General features: G+C 28.0%; 4 protein-coding genes and 1 non-coding gene across 10 annotated transcripts; 2 read left to right on the top strand and 3 right to left on the bottom strand.

Moving 5' to 3' along the window:
• Window positions 1–179: 179 nt before the first annotated feature.
• LOC126914015 (DNA polymerase delta subunit 2-like) lies at window positions 180–5,085 on the top strand. Of its 4 annotated transcripts, XR_007709551.1 has the most exons (7): window positions 180–406; window positions 481–785; window positions 951–1,167; window positions 1,228–1,462; window positions 1,549–1,841; window positions 4,335–4,491; window positions 4,831–5,085. XR_007709551.1 is itself a non-coding variant. In XM_050717438.1 (6 exons), exons 1-6 carry the CDS (start codon window positions 238–240, stop codon window positions 4,358–4,360), a joined length of 1,245 nt encoding a protein of 414 aa, XP_050573395.1. In that variant the 5' UTR covers window positions 180–237; the 3' UTR covers window positions 4,361–4,600. The 4 variants fall into 4 exon arrangements, 3 of the variants coding, with proteins under 3 accessions (XP_050573395.1, XP_050573386.1, XP_050573377.1); XM_050717438.1 differs by lacking the exon at window positions 4,831–5,085 and having other exon boundaries at window positions 4,335–4,600; XM_050717429.1 differs by lacking the exons at window positions 4,335–4,491; window positions 4,831–5,085 and adding an exon at window positions 1,925–2,228 and having other exon boundaries at window positions 550–785.
• LOC126914033 (protein dimmed-like) lies at window positions 2,820–4,280 on the bottom strand. Its single transcript, XM_050717471.1, has 3 exons — window positions 3,730–4,280; window positions 3,240–3,478; window positions 2,820–3,166 (listed from the first exon to the last, which is right to left on the bottom strand). The coding sequence occupies exons 2-3, from the start codon at window positions 3,462–3,464 to the stop codon at window positions 2,933–2,935; spliced, it is 459 nt and encodes a 152-aa protein (XP_050573428.1). The 5' UTR covers window positions 3,465–3,478; window positions 3,730–4,280; the 3' UTR covers window positions 2,820–2,932.
• LOC126914029 (2-(3-amino-3-carboxypropyl)histidine synthase subunit 1) lies at window positions 4,730–6,643 on the bottom strand. Its single transcript, XM_050717457.1, has 5 exons — window positions 6,578–6,643; window positions 6,025–6,369; window positions 5,563–5,870; window positions 5,073–5,456; window positions 4,730–4,990 (listed from the first exon to the last, which is right to left on the bottom strand). Exons 1-5 carry the CDS (start codon window positions 6,612–6,614, stop codon window positions 4,760–4,762), a joined length of 1,305 nt encoding a protein of 434 aa, XP_050573414.1. The 5' UTR covers window positions 6,615–6,643; the 3' UTR covers window positions 4,730–4,759.
• Window positions 6,644–6,951: 308 nt separating this feature from the next.
• Window positions 6,952–7,023, bottom strand: Trnaq-uug (transfer RNA glutamine (anticodon UUG)). Its single transcript has one exon. It is a non-coding gene; the product is annotated as a tRNA-Gln (tRNA).
• A 906-nt stretch (window positions 7,024–7,929) lies between these two features.
• On the top strand, window positions 7,930–16,754 carry LOC126916632 (rho-associated protein kinase 2-like). 3 transcript variants are annotated; one of them, XM_050722662.1, is made up of 9 exons: window positions 7,930–8,614; window positions 8,688–8,830; window positions 8,931–8,954; window positions 9,439–12,932; window positions 13,328–13,862; window positions 13,942–14,196; window positions 14,375–14,525; window positions 14,640–14,711; window positions 14,836–16,754. In XM_050722662.1, exons 1-9 carry the CDS (start codon window positions 8,521–8,523, stop codon window positions 15,363–15,365), a joined length of 5,298 nt encoding a protein of 1,765 aa, XP_050578619.1. In that variant the 5' UTR covers window positions 7,930–8,520; the 3' UTR covers window positions 15,366–16,754. The 3 variants fall into 3 exon arrangements, with proteins under 3 accessions (XP_050578619.1, XP_050578780.1, XP_050578697.1); XM_050722740.1 differs by having other exon boundaries at window positions 7,931–8,614; window positions 14,399–14,525; XM_050722823.1 differs by lacking the exon at window positions 8,931–8,954.
• Window positions 16,755–16,880: the final 126 nt, after the last annotated feature.

Here is a 16,880-nt window from a genome sequence, read left to right as displayed (position 1 = left end):
ATGTTATTTGTTGTATGTCATAAAAATATTAAAAATCGATAACTTTCAAAGAAAAAATTAAACTGCTTAATTGCATTAATATTCTTTTTTTATATTTAGTATTATAATTTTTATGATTATTTAATTTTAGTGAATATGGTAATATATTATATTCATATTCAATATATTATATTATATATTCAATTTACTAAAACTACAGTGTATTGTTATAAATATCCAATAAAAGCATTTTCTGAAATGGAAATTCAACCGCAACCGACGTATCGTCGCAAGTCATGTATATTCGAAGACTTTAAAAAGTTTAATATTTCTGAACAACGTTTTGAACAGCAATATTGTAGTATTTATAAAGCAAGATTAAAAGCATTAAAAGATCATCTTTTGCAAAAAGCGAAAATTAAATGGGGTAGATATCTTTATAGAAATTACATTTGTTATCATTTTAGGTTATATTTTTTGATATCTAATATTTTGCTGTAGGGCACAATAAAATAGTTACTCTTGAACAACTTAGTGAAAGAAACGAAAATGATACTTGTATTATAATAGGCACTTTATACAAACATCAAGAGTTGAAACCATCGTTATTACGCGAACTCAGTACCGAACTTCAATTACAAACCCAACCAGCCAGAGCAAATTATGCGTCATTTAAAGATATATTGTACTTGGAAGATGAAACATTACGTATTAAATTGGTTGATAATCATATAAATATTCAAGATGTAGTTACTGGTATTGTTTGTGCTGTATTGGGACATGATCTAAAGGATGGTGAACTTTCAGTAAATATCTTCTTTTATACAATTTACAAAAATAATTAAAATTACAAAGAAATACATAATGTGATTAAAATAAAAATTGTAATTTAAATTTAGTTTGATATTTTGTCTCTTTGATTTAATTGAGTTTTGCTCTTTTTTTTCTTTTATAAAATGTATTGGTTCCAGGTAATAGATTGGTGTTTGCCAGGATGTTGTCCAAAATTATCAACATTTGATCGACCACTAGAAACGCAAGGAAAGATTTTAATAATTTCAGGCCTAGATCTAGCAAATAATTTACAATCGTTAAGTACAGATTTATTATTTGAATGGATCACTGGAATGATTGGTTGTGAAGAAGTTCATAAAGATGTGGCATCTATTGTGTGTATTATTATAGCAGGTATTTAATGTGCATTAGTAATAATAGTATTTGCAATAAATAACAATAATATTAACATAGGAAATAGTGTAAGGGGATCTGTGGAGACCCACAATTATAAAAATTATTTTGAGACAAATGCACATGATGCAGCGATATTTAAAGAGACTGCAAGCGTAACACATAAATTAGATAACTTTCTTCACCCTATCATACAATGTTGTCCCATAATATTAATGCCTGGAGAATTTGATCCAACGTGTCATACATTACCTCAACAACCACTTCATCCATGCATTTTGTCACAATGTTTCAGGTAATGTAAAACATATGTGTATATGACAGAATATCATAATATTCATATTTATAGGTTTATATGAATATTAATATTCATATTTATAGGTTTAAAAGTTTTTATGGAGTTACTAATCCATGGATTGGTAGTATAAACTCTCGTATTGTAGCTGGATCCAGTGGTCAACCAATTATAGATATCATGAAAGTTGCTGGACTTGTTGATATTTCACCATTAATGTGGTTAGAACGTACGTTACTTTGGCGACATTATGCACCAACTGCACCAGATACTATACCAGCTTATCCATCTAGCGAAATTGATCCATTTATTATAACAGAATGTCCTGATATATATTTTGTTGGTAATATGGATAAGTACGATACCAAATTATTCACAGGTAAATATATAATCTTTATTAATTTTTATTTCTATATTTATAATGAAGAAATAGTCTTGGTAAAATAAAATATGTATTCACAGCAGATGAAGGACAAACAATACGATTGATTTGTATTCCAACATTTTCTAAGACACAAACAGGTGTGCTAGTTAATTTGCAGGATTTAGAAACCTGGCCTATTTCCTTTGCTGTGAATTAATTTCTTAAAATATTTAATTGTTTTAAAACAATGACATTAGACAATGCAATATAGTAATATTAGATAATGCAATATATAATAATATATTCATATAAGAAAATAATCAGTTTTCTTAAATAATTTTTCCATAATTTGTACATAACAAATATATTATTTATTCTTCTAATAAAACGATTTTATTTGTATATTTTTTTCATGTTTCTATGTAATCTTTACTTATAGAGATGAAAAGAAAAAGAACATGAAAATAAGTACATAAATAAAATATATCTTTATTTGTTTTTTACTTATACATAAATATATGAAAAAACAAACTATAATATATATTCACATAACAAATTATAACATATATTCTATAAATAATTCATATTTGGTAACATTTATAGTATTCTTAAATACTCGTACATATATATTATAAGTATTCTTAATTATTATATTAACAGTATTTAATTCAATATATGGAACAATATACCATGAAATTCATAATTTCAAAACAATTTAATTAAAATATTTTGCTATAATAATATTAATATTTCTTAATACTACACAACATATATATAGTAACTACTAGAATATAATACTGCTTTATTTCATGAAAATAATAGTATTCTTTGGCACTGATTTTCAATAATACTGCTAAAAGATACAAATAAAACTAAATTAAATGAGATTAGAATTAGATATGAATTTATTAATTCTTTGATCTATTATTTAATCAGATATATGAGGATAAATCTTGAATGAAAAGATTTACATAAAGTAAAATTTAACAGCTCTTTGATACTGCCGTTAATGTAAAATATTTGTTATTATTTCTGAGGCCTGCAGTGATTTTAGAATTGTTTCTTTACGTGTATGAATAATTATTCCAATAAATATTGATATTTCCCTAACTACAGGATTTTGAAGGAATTGGAATATTCATATTTAGACAAATATTTATGTTCTTAGATGATTCTTGAGATTGAGAAACTTCTGACTGTGAATCTATAGTTTTTTCTTCACTTCTTATTGCACATATCACATCTGTGAGAGCAATTATATAATTTTTTGCCAACGTTAAGGTTTCAATTTTGGATAATCGTCTTTCCTTTGATACATGTGGAATTACCTCACGTAAAGACTACAAAATAAAAAGATTTATGTTTTTCTAGAAATAGATAATTTTTGTTACAAGTTGCGACAGTTATATCTACCTGAAAAGCATCATTTAAACTATGCATTCTCATTCTTTCTCTCTCATTACTTTCCAATCTTCTAAGAGTTCTTTGTCTAGGTGTTGTTCCTTTAGATGAATTCGATAACTTTAATCCAGATTTTTTAGTTCGCTTACTATTCTTGTGTACTGTTTTATTAGTCCGTGTTTGTAGTTTAGGCCATTTTCCCTCCCAGTTATTCCCATTCATCACTTTGGATGTCATTCAGAGATTCCCTTCTTAAAAGTGTTATATATTATTTATAGGATACAGTCACATTTTAATTAATTATTTTTTATTATTCCTTGTTAATGTTAAATAATTTAAATATTTAATTATGAAAATTATTTCATAAACAATATTTCAAGGTCAATGTATAGATAAGTAAATATCCTTACATTTATAGAAAAGAATAATATTTTTAGTATACAAATTAAATAAAAAATTGTAATATCTAAAAGTAAGATTGAAATGTTATTTATATACTTACAAGTAAGATACTTTGTTTCACTTTTAACAGATCAATGGAGAAATAAAGTATAAGGATAATAAATATGTCTAAATTTGTTAATATTCTTGAAACGCGAGTGTCTCGTTACGCTTTTCTTCGATATATTTGTAAGCAAAACAAGATTACAGTTATCTTATATTATGTGGTACATTTTCAAATATTTGAATCAACTGTACACTGCCGCGTGTACTTGTTGAGCCACGTTGGAATGACGACTGATGTAGCGATGCCGGGGTGCGGCCGAAACAGCCTTCCACCCCCGGGAACTATGCGATCTATCCTGTGACCTTTTCTTAATAACTTTTTCGTAAAACATTGTTTGTTTCTTATAAATTTTCATTTGTGTATACAAAATTAATTTATATAATATTTATTTGATATAATATTTATTTGAAAATATTTCTGTTTTAAGTTGCTTGTAATAGCGCAGCGCTAACAAAAGTAAAAATTAAATAATATTCTGCGAAATTGTAATTTTTTATTTACGATGTAACACATAGATTATAAACTATAATTTTATGAAAATATGTGAATCGGATGTAATAATGTTAAATATAAATCTTTTAATAATTTGTAAATTCTAGGATTGAAAAATTTGGGCAATGTGTAAAAATTATATTTGTGACATACACTTATTACACACATTCATAAAAGGTACTATATAGATATGCAGCTACAGGTGGGCGTATGACGTAATTCGCCCACGCGGACATTTCTATAATCACACCACTACTCATGAAGGTAGTGTGAAATACAGTTAAACGTATCATATATGTTTGTTACATGTAATTTAAATGTAAATTTTGTTGCATGTAAAATAAAATATATTAAAAACTAAACAATAAATAATCATTACCTTTGTTACTGAATTTATAATAAATTAATATCAGATCAAAAAGCATTTATAAATTATTAAAGTCTTAACAATATTACTAACCACTTTTTGAATGGTACTCAAAAGATAAAACTTCTAATGGTATTAAGTTAAATATAAATTAATCTTTATTATTTATGTTTTATCTTTACATTTACCACAACAAGTGTTAGTTTGTTTTTCTAATTCAGACTCTTTGTAATTAGGAGTCCATGGTCCAAGACTAGCTGAAGCATAAAAATCCATAGGATATGGCTTATCATTATTAAAATTTATCATTTTTAAAGCAGCAGCTCCTTCATATGGTGTGAGAAAAGGTTTTTCAAATGCTGTTCCCCAATCTATACTTAATCGTGGACATGCAATCTGTAATATAGGAATAATAATGTACATTTATCATAATTATGAAAATATAATTAAGAGAACAAATTTTATAACTATAAACAACCTGTATAAAAGCATCAACGCCTTTAAATAATTTAATTTTATCTGGAAATATTTCTGAGAGCAATATAATAACATTTTTCTTTCCCAATAAATTAATTCTAGTTTCTAAATTTTTCAAAACATTAAGATTTCCTTGTCTTCCTAAAGTACCAAGTATTAATCCAAATCTTCCAATCTCTTTTGCATGTTCAATTGCTGCTAATCTAGTTTTTAGCATTTGTTCGTGATCATAAAATTCTTCTGTCAATTTCTTCTCATAGGGGTCATATCGAAATGCCCTTAATTTTGGATTAGCAATCATTGCTGCTTCTAAGTGAAACCTACCATCTCCTACATAGATAACTACATCAGCACATCGAATCTGTGGTGCTGTACAACCTAAAATCTTTAAGCAATAATATGATTTACTTATAATGTAAAGATTACAACACATGCAAAAAGATATATATGTAATTTGAGTCTAGCCTAATAAGATATACAAATATCAATACCTCGCCAGGACTTAATGGTTTACTTTGTGGAGTAGATACTTCATAACCATTTTTTCTCATCTCCATTGCAATTGCTTGTAATGTGCCAGCAAATTGTATAGTACTTACAAGTCCAATTTTTGTTGTAATTGATAATGTAGCTTGTAAGCATTCAATACAATGTGAAGTATCAATTTTTATGTTAACAAATATATAAAGTACTTTAATACCAACAGTTTGATCAATTGGTATTAAGCAAGAATGACCATAATGAATTAAAAAATCTGCACCTAATGCTTTTGCAGTATAATCATCTATGCAGCATGCTCCTGTATCAATTATATTAGTTTTTATTTGGAATTATATATAACTATATAATATATATTTAAATTATGTAATTATGTATTTTAGCAATTAGAGAGTATATAGAAAACCTACAATTAAATAATCTTTTTATTACTACACAATAATAAAATTCCTTACCATAAGTAACATCTCCCATTATAATAGTTTCTGCATCTGTAAAGTCTTCAATAATATCAGCTATAGTTGTAGCATACATTAGAAGTCCTTCAGGCATTTGTAATGCAACTCTTTTAGCTTTGACTTCCCTAATTCTCCATACTGATTTGTGTATTTCAAAATTGTAATTACAGGGTAACGCAGCAATTGCTGCATTTAACAATGGATCGTTTAAAATTTCTTCAGGTATTTTATTTATTTTAACTGGAGCTTTAAATACCTTACGAACAGGGTTTGCTTTAATTATCACAACAGAATCAGATTTTTCGCTCATAATTGCAATTTTTTTCAATAATTTTATTAACCCTAAAATTTATATCTACGTTTCTGTTAAAAAATTTTTAATATAAGGGTATATTATATGAATATAATTCATTTATTTCGTATACAATATATAGGATTCATAATGTACAAGCTTATTCTTTATTCATTTCGGCAGAAATTTACGCTACCTATTATTAAAATTTTATTTCTATCCAAAAACTAAAAACGAAAGGTTATAAATTATCCTAACCTTTTAAATTGAACGATCCCAAAATGAACTTAGACATGACAGCTGACAACGACGCCCTCTACTTTAAATGTATACTTTATGAATAAAAATATTTTGTCTTTTTCAATTTGCAACAAAAGAAAATAGAAGTTTTATAAAAATAATATAATAATAATAATAATTACTATTATTCTGAATATTAGATGATATTATATTTCATGTTTTCATAACTACTTACTTCAAAACAAATTATTAATAAATATGTTATTCATATAACTATTATAAAACTATTATTTTTATATATTACTGAATCTTCAAAATTTTGATATAAATTTGTTATTTCCTTTAATAAAATTATAGTAAATTTTTCACATTATCAGAAAAAAATGTTTTTAAGGTCCCACCGAGATTTGAACTCGGATCGCTGGATTCAAAGTCCAGAGTGCTAACCATTACACCATGGGACCAGTTGTACTAAACGTTTTTATTTTTTAAGATTTTACCGTCTAATTAATTATCTTAATATCTATAAATATATTAAATTATATGATTTTGTTAAGCTGTTTGTTGTATTAACAATTAAAGGATTGTAAATTATATTTCATTATACGTATTACATTATATTAAGAGAAATATAATGGGTTACTGTAAATATTATATTTATTTTTTGTTGCCTGTTGTACTTCTATGTATATGTATAATCCAATTTAAAAATTCTTGTAATTGTATACAGTAATCATAATGCAATACATAATCTTCCAAATTAGCAGTTTATAAATTTTTAATAAAAACTTGTAATTACAAAACTCTTTCTAGTTATATTTATCTTAATTAAACATTTTTGATGAGATACGTATTATAAAATATATACATAAGTTTGTTTACATAAAAATTTTGTACGTCAAGAATGAAAAGAATACGTTAAGAAAATAGTAAGAAAGAGAACAAGAGAAAAGATCTAATACTGTTACGTAGTAGAATTATTTTGAATTTATTTTTATAATAGAACATTTGAATAACATTTTATTTAGAAATAATACTAATTTTAGCAAAAAAATATTTGGGGAAAGAGTAAAAGAGAATAAGGTATTATTTTTCTAAAATTATTTTTTATTTATTCGGTAGCATTAATTGTGCACCTATTATATTATTCATATTTATTACATTAGATTAAATTAGACATATAATCTTTACACGTAACATTATAGATATAATTTTTGCAAAATTTTTTTGTATTTAATTGCGATCAAATAAAACATTATATGTTATATTTGTAATTGCCATCAAATATAACATTATATATATATATGTATATGTTGTATTTAATTACCATTAAATCTATCATGTACATTATATGCTGCAACATATGTATGATAGTAGAAATAAGAAAGGATTATTCAATCGTTGTTACAATTTAGTAAATAGTCAAACATACACATAATATTGCACTCATCAAAATGTTACAACTTAGGGCGATCGTTTAGTCAGAATACATTCATATTAGTGTGTAGCATTGGAGATAGAAAGAGAGCAATAAAGCAATAGATAGAATAGAGGGGCAAGAATAGAACTGGGTTTGGCAAGCGTGGTGATTTTACACCTACCTTTTAACCGGACCGTGGCCGATTGTATTGTATTCGGTTTACGATACGTATCATGCTTGGCCCAGGTGGTTTCCCTAAGAAAAGTGTATTTCTATTTTACATACTATTGCAACACTTCATCATCGCTGTGACAAAGTTATTTAACAACATTGTATACCGAAGCTAGTTTCCAATAGATTGTAGACATCAAAAATATGAGATTACAGATAGTTGTGATATGTGTGTCGTAAAATTAGAACGTGTTACGATCTACTAGATTTTCTCAGTTTTTGCAGTCATGCATTTTTTCAAGAAGTAATACATTTTTTAAGAATGCCTTAAATAGATCGCGATCACACCATTGAAGAGTTTCAATGCGCGATGCTGAATATCATATTATGTTGGATATGTTGGCTGTTTTGGGCGGGTCTTCCGACACTTACAGCCTATCCTGTATCATCTTCTATACGGACAGGTACGTTAATTGCATATTTGAATATTTATTTTGATAACATGTTGCTAGTGAGAGGTTATTTTGCTTATAATAGATTTGCCATACTCCTATGCCTCATCAAAATGGGAACGATACTGGATACAATATACCCTTGGTCTTTTAAGCGTTACTGCTACAGCATTTACCTTAGTTGGTTGTCTTTGTTGTCGAAGACCTAGGAGACCTAAGGGATTTCAGGTAATTTATTGTCATTTATTATGTTATTTATAACAAATGAAATTCCTTACCAAGATTACTTATTGTTTAAGAATAATGACTTATATGTTACTAATTGTAGGACAAAACAGGAAAGTGCAATCAGGTAAAATTAATGCTACAAACTTTTTGAATGACAAAATTTAAATATAATTTTATTAGAAAATCATATTAAGAATCAACAAGAGTTGTAATTAATCCCTTCTATTTAAGTATTCAAAGCATGATAGCAATGTAAATTTAAACAAAAGATTGTTTTAGCATTAAACACTATTTGTTTATTTTACATGTTCAGATATATTGTTGATCATAAAATTATAACAGTTTATATAATTCTTACAAAAGCTTTCTATTTATGAATGTAGAAAAAATCATTAATATTCATTACATTTAAATATATTGTAAAATAATCATGTTATTTTATATATAAAGAAAGTAATAAATGTATCATGTCTGTTATTTTTCTTTCAATATTTAGATATAGCTGCATGTGTATTATTTGCAAGTAATTGTAGTATGTAATATAATTTAATATATTTTAATTTTTTATGAAAAGATTTAGAAAATATAATTGTGGTTTTATGTTATAGGAATTCAAAGATGGAAACAATATTGGTCAGGAATCAGTATTTGAACATTCTCTCGAAGGTTTAGAATTGAATGTTCCACATGTGTTAGTTGCTTCAGAGAGAGTACAATTTGAACCTTTGCCTGTAGAACATATTATATCTGGACCTAGAAATACTACAAAACCTAAACCATTACCTTTATCAACGTCTTTTTTTGAAGAACATGATTCTGATTCTAATACTCTGCCAGAACATTGTCACGAGTGGTTTGATGCACAGGATTTATGTGTACCCAGAGAAAAATTGAAGTATTTAAGAGAGATAGGTCATGGTTGGTTTGGAAAAGTTGTCGAAGGTCGTGCAGATTTAGAAGGACACAGGAGAACTTCTAAAAATGGTGGTGTTATTGTGAGAATTCTTACAGAAGAAGCTACTATGAAGGAAAAAGCCTGGTTTCTTGGAGAGGCTACTCCATATTTGAAGCTACATCATCAAAATATCTTAACTTTATTAGGATTTTGTTTAGAAACTGATCCGTATCTATTACTATTTGAGTCATGTTCAGTAGGTGACCTCAAAGGTTTTTTATTATCAAATCATGATAAAAAATCTCAAGAAGCACTTAGTAAAGAAAACATCCCAATTCGGATGGCACTGGATATTGCTGCTGGATTGAAACATATGCATAGTCATGGATTTGTACATACAGATTTATCTGCCAGAAATTGTTTAGTAGCATCAGACCTATCAGCAAAATTAGGAGATTATGGAACTGGTGTGGAGAAATATCCTGAAGATTATTATGTAGTTGGAGATCGTGCATTACCTATTAGATGGTCAGCACCAGAAAGTGTAGAATGTACTGATACTACTATCGAAACTAGAGAAATTACATCTCAAGCAAATATGTGGAGTTATGCTATCTTTCTCTGGGAAATTATTACATGGGGAAATAGACCATACCACGATAAGAGTGATGAACAAGTAATTCAAATGCTCTTACCTTTAAGAACTGATCTTTTATCAAATGGTATACAAGTATTGCAAACATACCTAGAAAATTGTCCATCAAATATATATCAAGCAATTCATTTATGTTTGAATTTAAATCCACAGAAAAGACCAAATTTGGATGAGGTAAAGCAACTTCTTTTAAATGAATATACAGAATATTTGGATTTTGAACAAAGATGGGAGAATTTACGAGTTAATACTAAACATGTTCGAAGTGCTAGTTTACAAGATCTTCGAGGAAGTATAGATTCAGATTATTGGACCACTATTGTCGACGATACACCTCGACAGTCGTCATTTCGGCTCGGACCTGGTGAACTAGTAAAAAACGTACCAAACTTTAAAAATATTATTCATCATGAATCTAGTTCTGAAACTGAAGAAGAAAGTTGGAAAGGACGAATTGAACAAGGAGTTTACACTGAAAAAGTGAAACAAAAATCTAAATCTGTTACTGATTTAATGGTACTTGTACATATCGATTTTGATTCTGATGCAGAATTATCAATGGGAGCTCAAATGTCAGAAAAATATGGGAAAAAGAAATTGCCCGCTACCGGCAGTGATAGCGATCTTAGACATAGCATTCATGCAGATGAATTTGACGAAGCGTTAAGAAAATTACGAGATCCTTTGCCAAATAATACTTGTAATAAAATCAGGATGTTAGACATTTCAGAAAGGCCAAAATTACTGACATTAACTATGGATCAAACTCAAACTCCGATTTTGAGATTATCTTTAAATGATCAAGCATCTGACACTAGATCTGTTAGAAGTGCAAGTACAGAAGCATGCAGTGAAAAACATGTATTAAGACTTCTGTCAAAAGGGGATCCTAATTTTCCTCTTCTACGTTATGTACCTGATGATACACCTTCTTGTGAAATGTTAGAAGAAAACAATAAATCTCAATCTAATGATCCATTTAAGTATGAAAACAACGACAATACTTGTTTTCTTAATAATTTTTCAGTTAGTTTTGGGACTGATGAAAGCAATTTAGTTGATGTTGCACTTTGGAATCATGCATTGGATTCTGCTTTAGAAAAGAAAGTACCTGGTTTCTTGGATGAAGGTGAATTTAATGAATATATAGAATCTTCGTCTAAACAAGAAAATAATATCACACCAAAATTAACTGTAACTATTGAATCTACACCAGATACTTTACAATCTCAGAAACACTCTATGTATAACGCAAGTGATAAATTTTCTAATGAAGAAGATATAGACATAAACCGAAGATGTTTACCAAATGAAGATGAAGAAGAAAGAAAACAATTATCTACACCTGATGATGAGCAAAGTTCTGATTCTGGATTTAGAGATAAAGAATCCTGTGAAGAAGAAGAGAATGTTTATGCTTTAATTCCTTCCACCTCTACTAATGATTCCGCAGCGAATATACCAATATATACTGAAGAAGAACAGTTACAAATATTATTTGAACTTGATACTATTCTTGATGCAGAGTACTATGCAACACTTCCTGATACTGGAAAAATGACAGAAAACTTAACTTCAATTAATTATACAGAAAATAAAATTCTTTGTACAAATGAAGATGAATCTGATTCTATTCATACTATAGATACTGTAGTTGAAATAGAGAATAATGAAAATTGTACCCCTAATATTAGTTTAGTAGAAACTGACATAAAATTAGTATCAGAAGATAAACAAGAAATACAGGCAGAAAATGTGATTGATATTAAGAAAAGTATAGAATTAAAACATTTAAGTAATACCAATTTTTCTTCTCAAGAAACAGATTTGGAACAACATAATATACAAACAGATATTAAGTATCTCAAAGAACAAGGCGAATTAAAACAATATTTACAAAATAAGGACAAAAATGGAATTGAGATTAAAAATAGAAATGAAATTGGAATTAGTAATGACAATGATAATGTAATTATTAATGCAAATGAACATGAGGACAAAATTAAAATTGAAAATAAAAGCAAATGCGAAAATGATATTAAAAATAGAGAAGAAAATGAAAATGTAAATACAAATAAATTTGAAGATGAAAATGATAATGATAAGGATAAAAATCAAATTGAAAGTAAAAATGATAAAGAAAATGAAAATAGAAATAAACATGAAAATAATATTGAAAATAATGATGAAAGAGAAACTAGAAATAAAATTGAAAATGAAAAGGAAATAGAAAAGATATATGAAAGTGACAATGAAAAAGAAATAAGGAAAATAAATGAAAATGAAATTGAAGATGAAGATAGTTCTACAATGAGTTTACGTAGTGATAATTCTTATGTATCATTTGATATAGAAGAAGAGTTTGTAACAGCAATTCGAAATGAACTTAGAGAGAAATTACCTTGTGCTCAGATGTCTGTTGTAGAACCATTAGAAGCTCATGATGATGATAATCCATCTATATCTAGTGATATAGATAGTAAACATTGGGACGATGATGACGGCGAAGAATCTTCTAATCAAGGTAGTGGAGGAGTGGGTATTTCAATAAGGTACTGTTTTATTTTCCAACAATATAATATAAAATTATTTAACCCTTTGCGGACGGGACGATTCGTAGTCAACCGTACCGTGGGGCCCAGCTGCTACCGCGATAGTCATTTAGAATTACTAGCGCACATTTCTGCTTAGACACGCTTTTCGTTCATAGATGTCAAATTCTAGACATATGTACAAGCACAGATTCTCCACAGGATAAATAGAATGACACACATATGAGTCTTTTGGTTCTATCAGTTGTTTTCGCCAAATGCATATATGAGTTCCTCGGCCAAATTGATGGCTTACACAGAACGCATATATGCGGCGGTAGTCCGCAAAGGGTTAATAATGATTATAATTTATTTATTATTCAAAACCAAACTTAAAAGTCTACTATTATATTTAGGTATAATGTATATGATTCACCACTTAGTCCAATCCAAGAAGAACGTGAAAGTACTCTTACCTCGGAGTCTTTAATATCAAATTCTAGGGATACATCAATCGCTTCAAAAGAATCTGTTACTTCGGATGATGTATTATTAGTTGATACTCGAACAAATAAAATGATTTTGTTAGAAGGACTAGGAGAAAAACTACAAGATGATGAACGAGATACAACCAATGGAGACTTATCTGAAGAAGAAAATCTCGATTATAATTGTTCGGTAGTTCGTTCTCGTGATGATAAGCCGCACATTATGATTGCGAGTGGTGGAGCACCTTTACCAAGTCCAGAGGAGGAATCTAAATGGCAACAATTGCCTTCATCTTTTCCATTGCCATTACCTTTACCGTTAGAAGATGATTTAATGTCAACAAGTTTTGGAACAGAGCACGGGTGGGTTAGTCAGGACGAAGATGATGAAGAAGAAGAGGAGGAAGATGACGAAGAAGAGGATGAAAATAATAGCTCCAGTTCTGGTGAATTTGTATGGAAAGTAGGTGCATTATAAATAAATAATCAAATATATATGAATTTATTTTTTATATATGTAATAATTTCATATTATTTTATAGAGGTATAATGAACCACATGTTGAGCAAGTGCAAATTCGAAGTTGTTTAAGTAATAATGAAGGAGAAATACTAGATGCTGATATCGAGGATGAAATGGATGCAGAAGAAGAAGGAGAGGATGAAGAGGAAGGTGGAGAAGAAGGAGGAGAAGAAGAAGAAGAGGAAGAAGAAGAATTTACACCATCAGCTTGGAATGCAACATTAGCGCCTCATCGTTCTGCACTAAGATCTCCAGATAAAACATTAAAATCTAGTGTAAGTTTTATAACTTACTATACATTTGTTTAAATATAATGTAAATATTTATATCTTTCTATATTTGCTTCTGCTGCTAGGATGAATTGGTAGGTATTCCTTATTTAGCAATATTTTCTTTGTATGTATATTACCTATATTAGATTATATTTATGTAATGCAATATAAATTTTATTAGATTTATAATGTATGGTCTATTCAGGATCAAAAAAAGAGTGTGTGGTTTAAGAAACAGCGCTATCACTGTGTATACGAATACCCGAAGGAAACACTGGCTACAGAAACTCAAGGAGAACCAACCACTACTTGGGAGCCAACTTCATATAGTGGTAAATTTTAAATATTTTAAAGTACAAATAAATTATATTAGAAATTGGAAATTCATATATAAGAAAATAATTGGAAAATTATCTATGACGTATATAATTTTTCTCTAATTTTAGATTGGGAGGAAATGATAGACGAACCACGATTAGATCTATATCCCCTTGATTATGATGATACCAATCATACTGGTATGGTCTGGTATTATATGCATTATATATATATATATTTTTTTTTTTTTAGTTAATATAACATGTGTGGAATATTTATGAATTTATATTTTACCTTATATCATCAAACTTATTTTGGTTATAGGACATGAAGAGTTTTTCGTGAGCAGTTCAAATCGTCCGTTTCAATTTCAAACTAGCGAGAGTAAATATGTTAGTCAATTCTTTCCTGGTGCGTCTACGTCAGTGATCGAAGAACGAGACGAAATAGATGGTGATGAACAAGGAGTATCACAAAACGGAATAGACTTGTTAAATGATTGTAGTCAAAGTCAACAATATCAATTAGGAGAATTAAGGCATACTAGAGATCGTTTAAAATTGAATTTATCTACAACTGGCTCACCCTTTGTTTCTAATAAACAAACAAAAGAGGATAATGTAGAACAGTTGCATGATAAAGAAAACATGTCAGAATTCTTGCAAAGTATAGACTTTACACAGGACCAACATATTCTATCAAACTCCTTGAATTACAATACGTTACCAACGGTGCCTCCCAAAGACATTCAACAAAAAAAGAGTCTTGATCCGACTTCTTCAAAAAGTGCCCAATGTGATAGTCAAGAAAAAGTTGAGCCTATTGACAAGTGTAGTGTTTTGACTCAGAACTAATGTGTTTCGAAGACGATAGTAAAATGTTAAAAGAAATAATTTAGCTGAAGTCCGTCCGAACTAATTTCGTTGCAAAAGTATAGTAATTACTCAACGATTTCACTATTAAATGAATCTCGAATTATTGTACATAAGATGTAGCAAATTTTTATTGTGGCTGAGATTCAATCGATTGTCTATAGTATTATATTAAATTTTTGTTTGTTGTATAGAAACATTAACATAAATAGAGCTTAATACTGATATAATTTTTTATACAATTAGCTTCATGTGACGATAAAGAAATTAATTGAATCAAATAGCAGACAATCGATTTTTAAAAGCTACATCAAAACTAACGAATAATTTCATTTCATATTCTGTAAATATTTATTAAAAGTTGTTCAGTACGTAATCGTTATGAAAGAAGTAAAATTTGTGTAAGTTAATGTTATTACTTTCATTGATGATATATGATAATTATTCATATTGATTTTTAATTATTGTTATCTTTAAATACCGTATCTTTCTTGGTATTATATTAAAATTATATTAGTAAAAAAACAGCTCTCTACTCTAAAAGTATTATAGTGTCAATCGAGGGACGGTACTATAATTAAGTCTCAACCTTTAGCTAAACGTGTACAGTAACTGATTCACAAATAATTCTTTTTAAATGTACGTTGTACTGTTATTTTTATTAGAACTGTGATGGGCACAATTTGTGCACTTTTATTTCGATTAATTTGATGAATCAAATTAGTAAAACTGCAAATGAAGTAGCACAGAAAATATGCTGCCGTACTTTCCTGCATACTATTTTCCATACTTTTAAATATTTTTGAGCACCTCTCATAGCTTTTTTTAACCATTTTTAATATTTAGATAATTTTTTACAGAAGAATAATATTGCGTGAGACATAAGTGCACAAGAAAAAGATTGTTTATTATGAATATGGTATTAACTATTAAATTCACAATATGCAAATATTTATTTGAATATAAAAATGAAAACCAACAAAGATATGTTAGTAATTGTTAATTATTAATATTATACAATTTTTGGGAAATATCTTTCAAAGTTTCCAATGTTGCTACAAGAAAAGTAAATCATAACATAGCGGCGGAATAGATTAGATTAATAAAAAATATTAAAAAATACAAATAATACCAATATACTTGATATTTGCACCGATATATAATTTCATTAACATATGTGAAATCGAAAACGTACATGTTATAACTACTATTAATAGCACTGCGATTATTATGCAGTTTTACTACCATTACAATTACTATTACTATTATCACTATTGATAATGCTAACTCCATGCTCATTATAATACATAGGATATTAATAGAGAACGATTAATATATTGTTATACAAAGCAGACATTGATTTAAACAGAATATGTGTTTCATTGTTATTATTTCCTATACCGTTATAACATACACATTTACGTACGAAATATTTTAGCTTCGTGTATTTTGATTAACTTCGCTAATTTTAGTTTATTTCTGCAGAAAATCATAAAA

Source organism: Bombus affinis, chromosome 1 (assembly GCF_024516045.1).
Source record: "Bombus affinis isolate iyBomAffi1 chromosome 1, iyBomAffi1.2, whole genome shotgun sequence".
NCBI classification, from domain to species: domain Eukaryota; kingdom Metazoa; phylum Arthropoda; class Insecta; order Hymenoptera; family Apidae; genus Bombus; species Bombus affinis.
The sequence above is the reverse complement of the archived record's forward strand: the minus strand, read 5'-3'. Positions and strand labels throughout refer to the sequence as shown.

What these genes read in the sequence shown, in the direction of transcription:
- LOC126914015 (XM_050717420.1), top strand. Translation starts at nt 238, where the DNA reads ATGGAAATTCAACCGCAACCGACGTATCGTCGCAAGTCATGTATATTC. An exon ending in TAAAGGATGGTGAACTTTCA is followed by an intron (nt 786 to 950) that starts GTAAATATCTTC and finishes TATTGGTTCCAG; the next exon opens with GTAATAGATTGGTGTTTGCC. An exon ending in ATTTTGTCACAATGTTTCAG is followed by an intron (nt 1,463 to 1,548) that starts GTAATGTAAAAC and finishes TCATATTTATAG; the next exon opens with GTTTAAAAGTTTTTATGGAG.
- LOC126914033 (XM_050717471.1), bottom strand. Translation starts at nt 3,464, where the DNA reads ATGACATCCAAAGTGATGAATGGGAATAACTGGGAGGGAAAATGGCCT. An exon ending in GTTTAAATGATGCTTTTCAG is followed by an intron (nt 3,167 to 3,239) that starts GTAGATATAACT and finishes TTTATTTTGTAG; the next exon opens with TCTTTACGTGAGGTAATTCC.
- LOC126914029 (XM_050717457.1), bottom strand. Translation starts at nt 6,614, where the DNA reads ATGTCTAAGTTCATTTTGGGATCGTTCAATTTAAAAG. An exon ending in AACCATTAAGTCCTGGCGAG is followed by an intron (nt 5,457 to 5,562) that starts GTATTGATATTT and finishes TATTGCTTAAAG; the next exon opens with ATTTTAGGTTGTACAGCACC. An exon ending in GCGTTGATGCTTTTATACAG is followed by an intron (nt 4,991 to 5,072) that starts GTTGTTTATAGT and finishes CCTATATTACAG; the next exon opens with ATTGCATGTCCACGATTAAG.
- LOC126916632 (XM_050722662.1), top strand. Translation starts at nt 8,521, where the DNA reads ATGCTGAATATCATATTATGTTGGATATGTTGGCTGTTTTGGGCGGGT. An exon ending in ATAAAACATTAAAATCTAGT is followed by an intron (nt 14,197 to 14,374) that starts GTAAGTTTTATA and finishes AAATTTTATTAG; the next exon opens with ATTTATAATGTATGGTCTAT. An exon ending in GGAGCCAACTTCATATAGTG is followed by an intron (nt 14,526 to 14,639) that starts GTAAATTTTAAA and finishes CTCTAATTTTAG; the next exon opens with ATTGGGAGGAAATGATAGAC.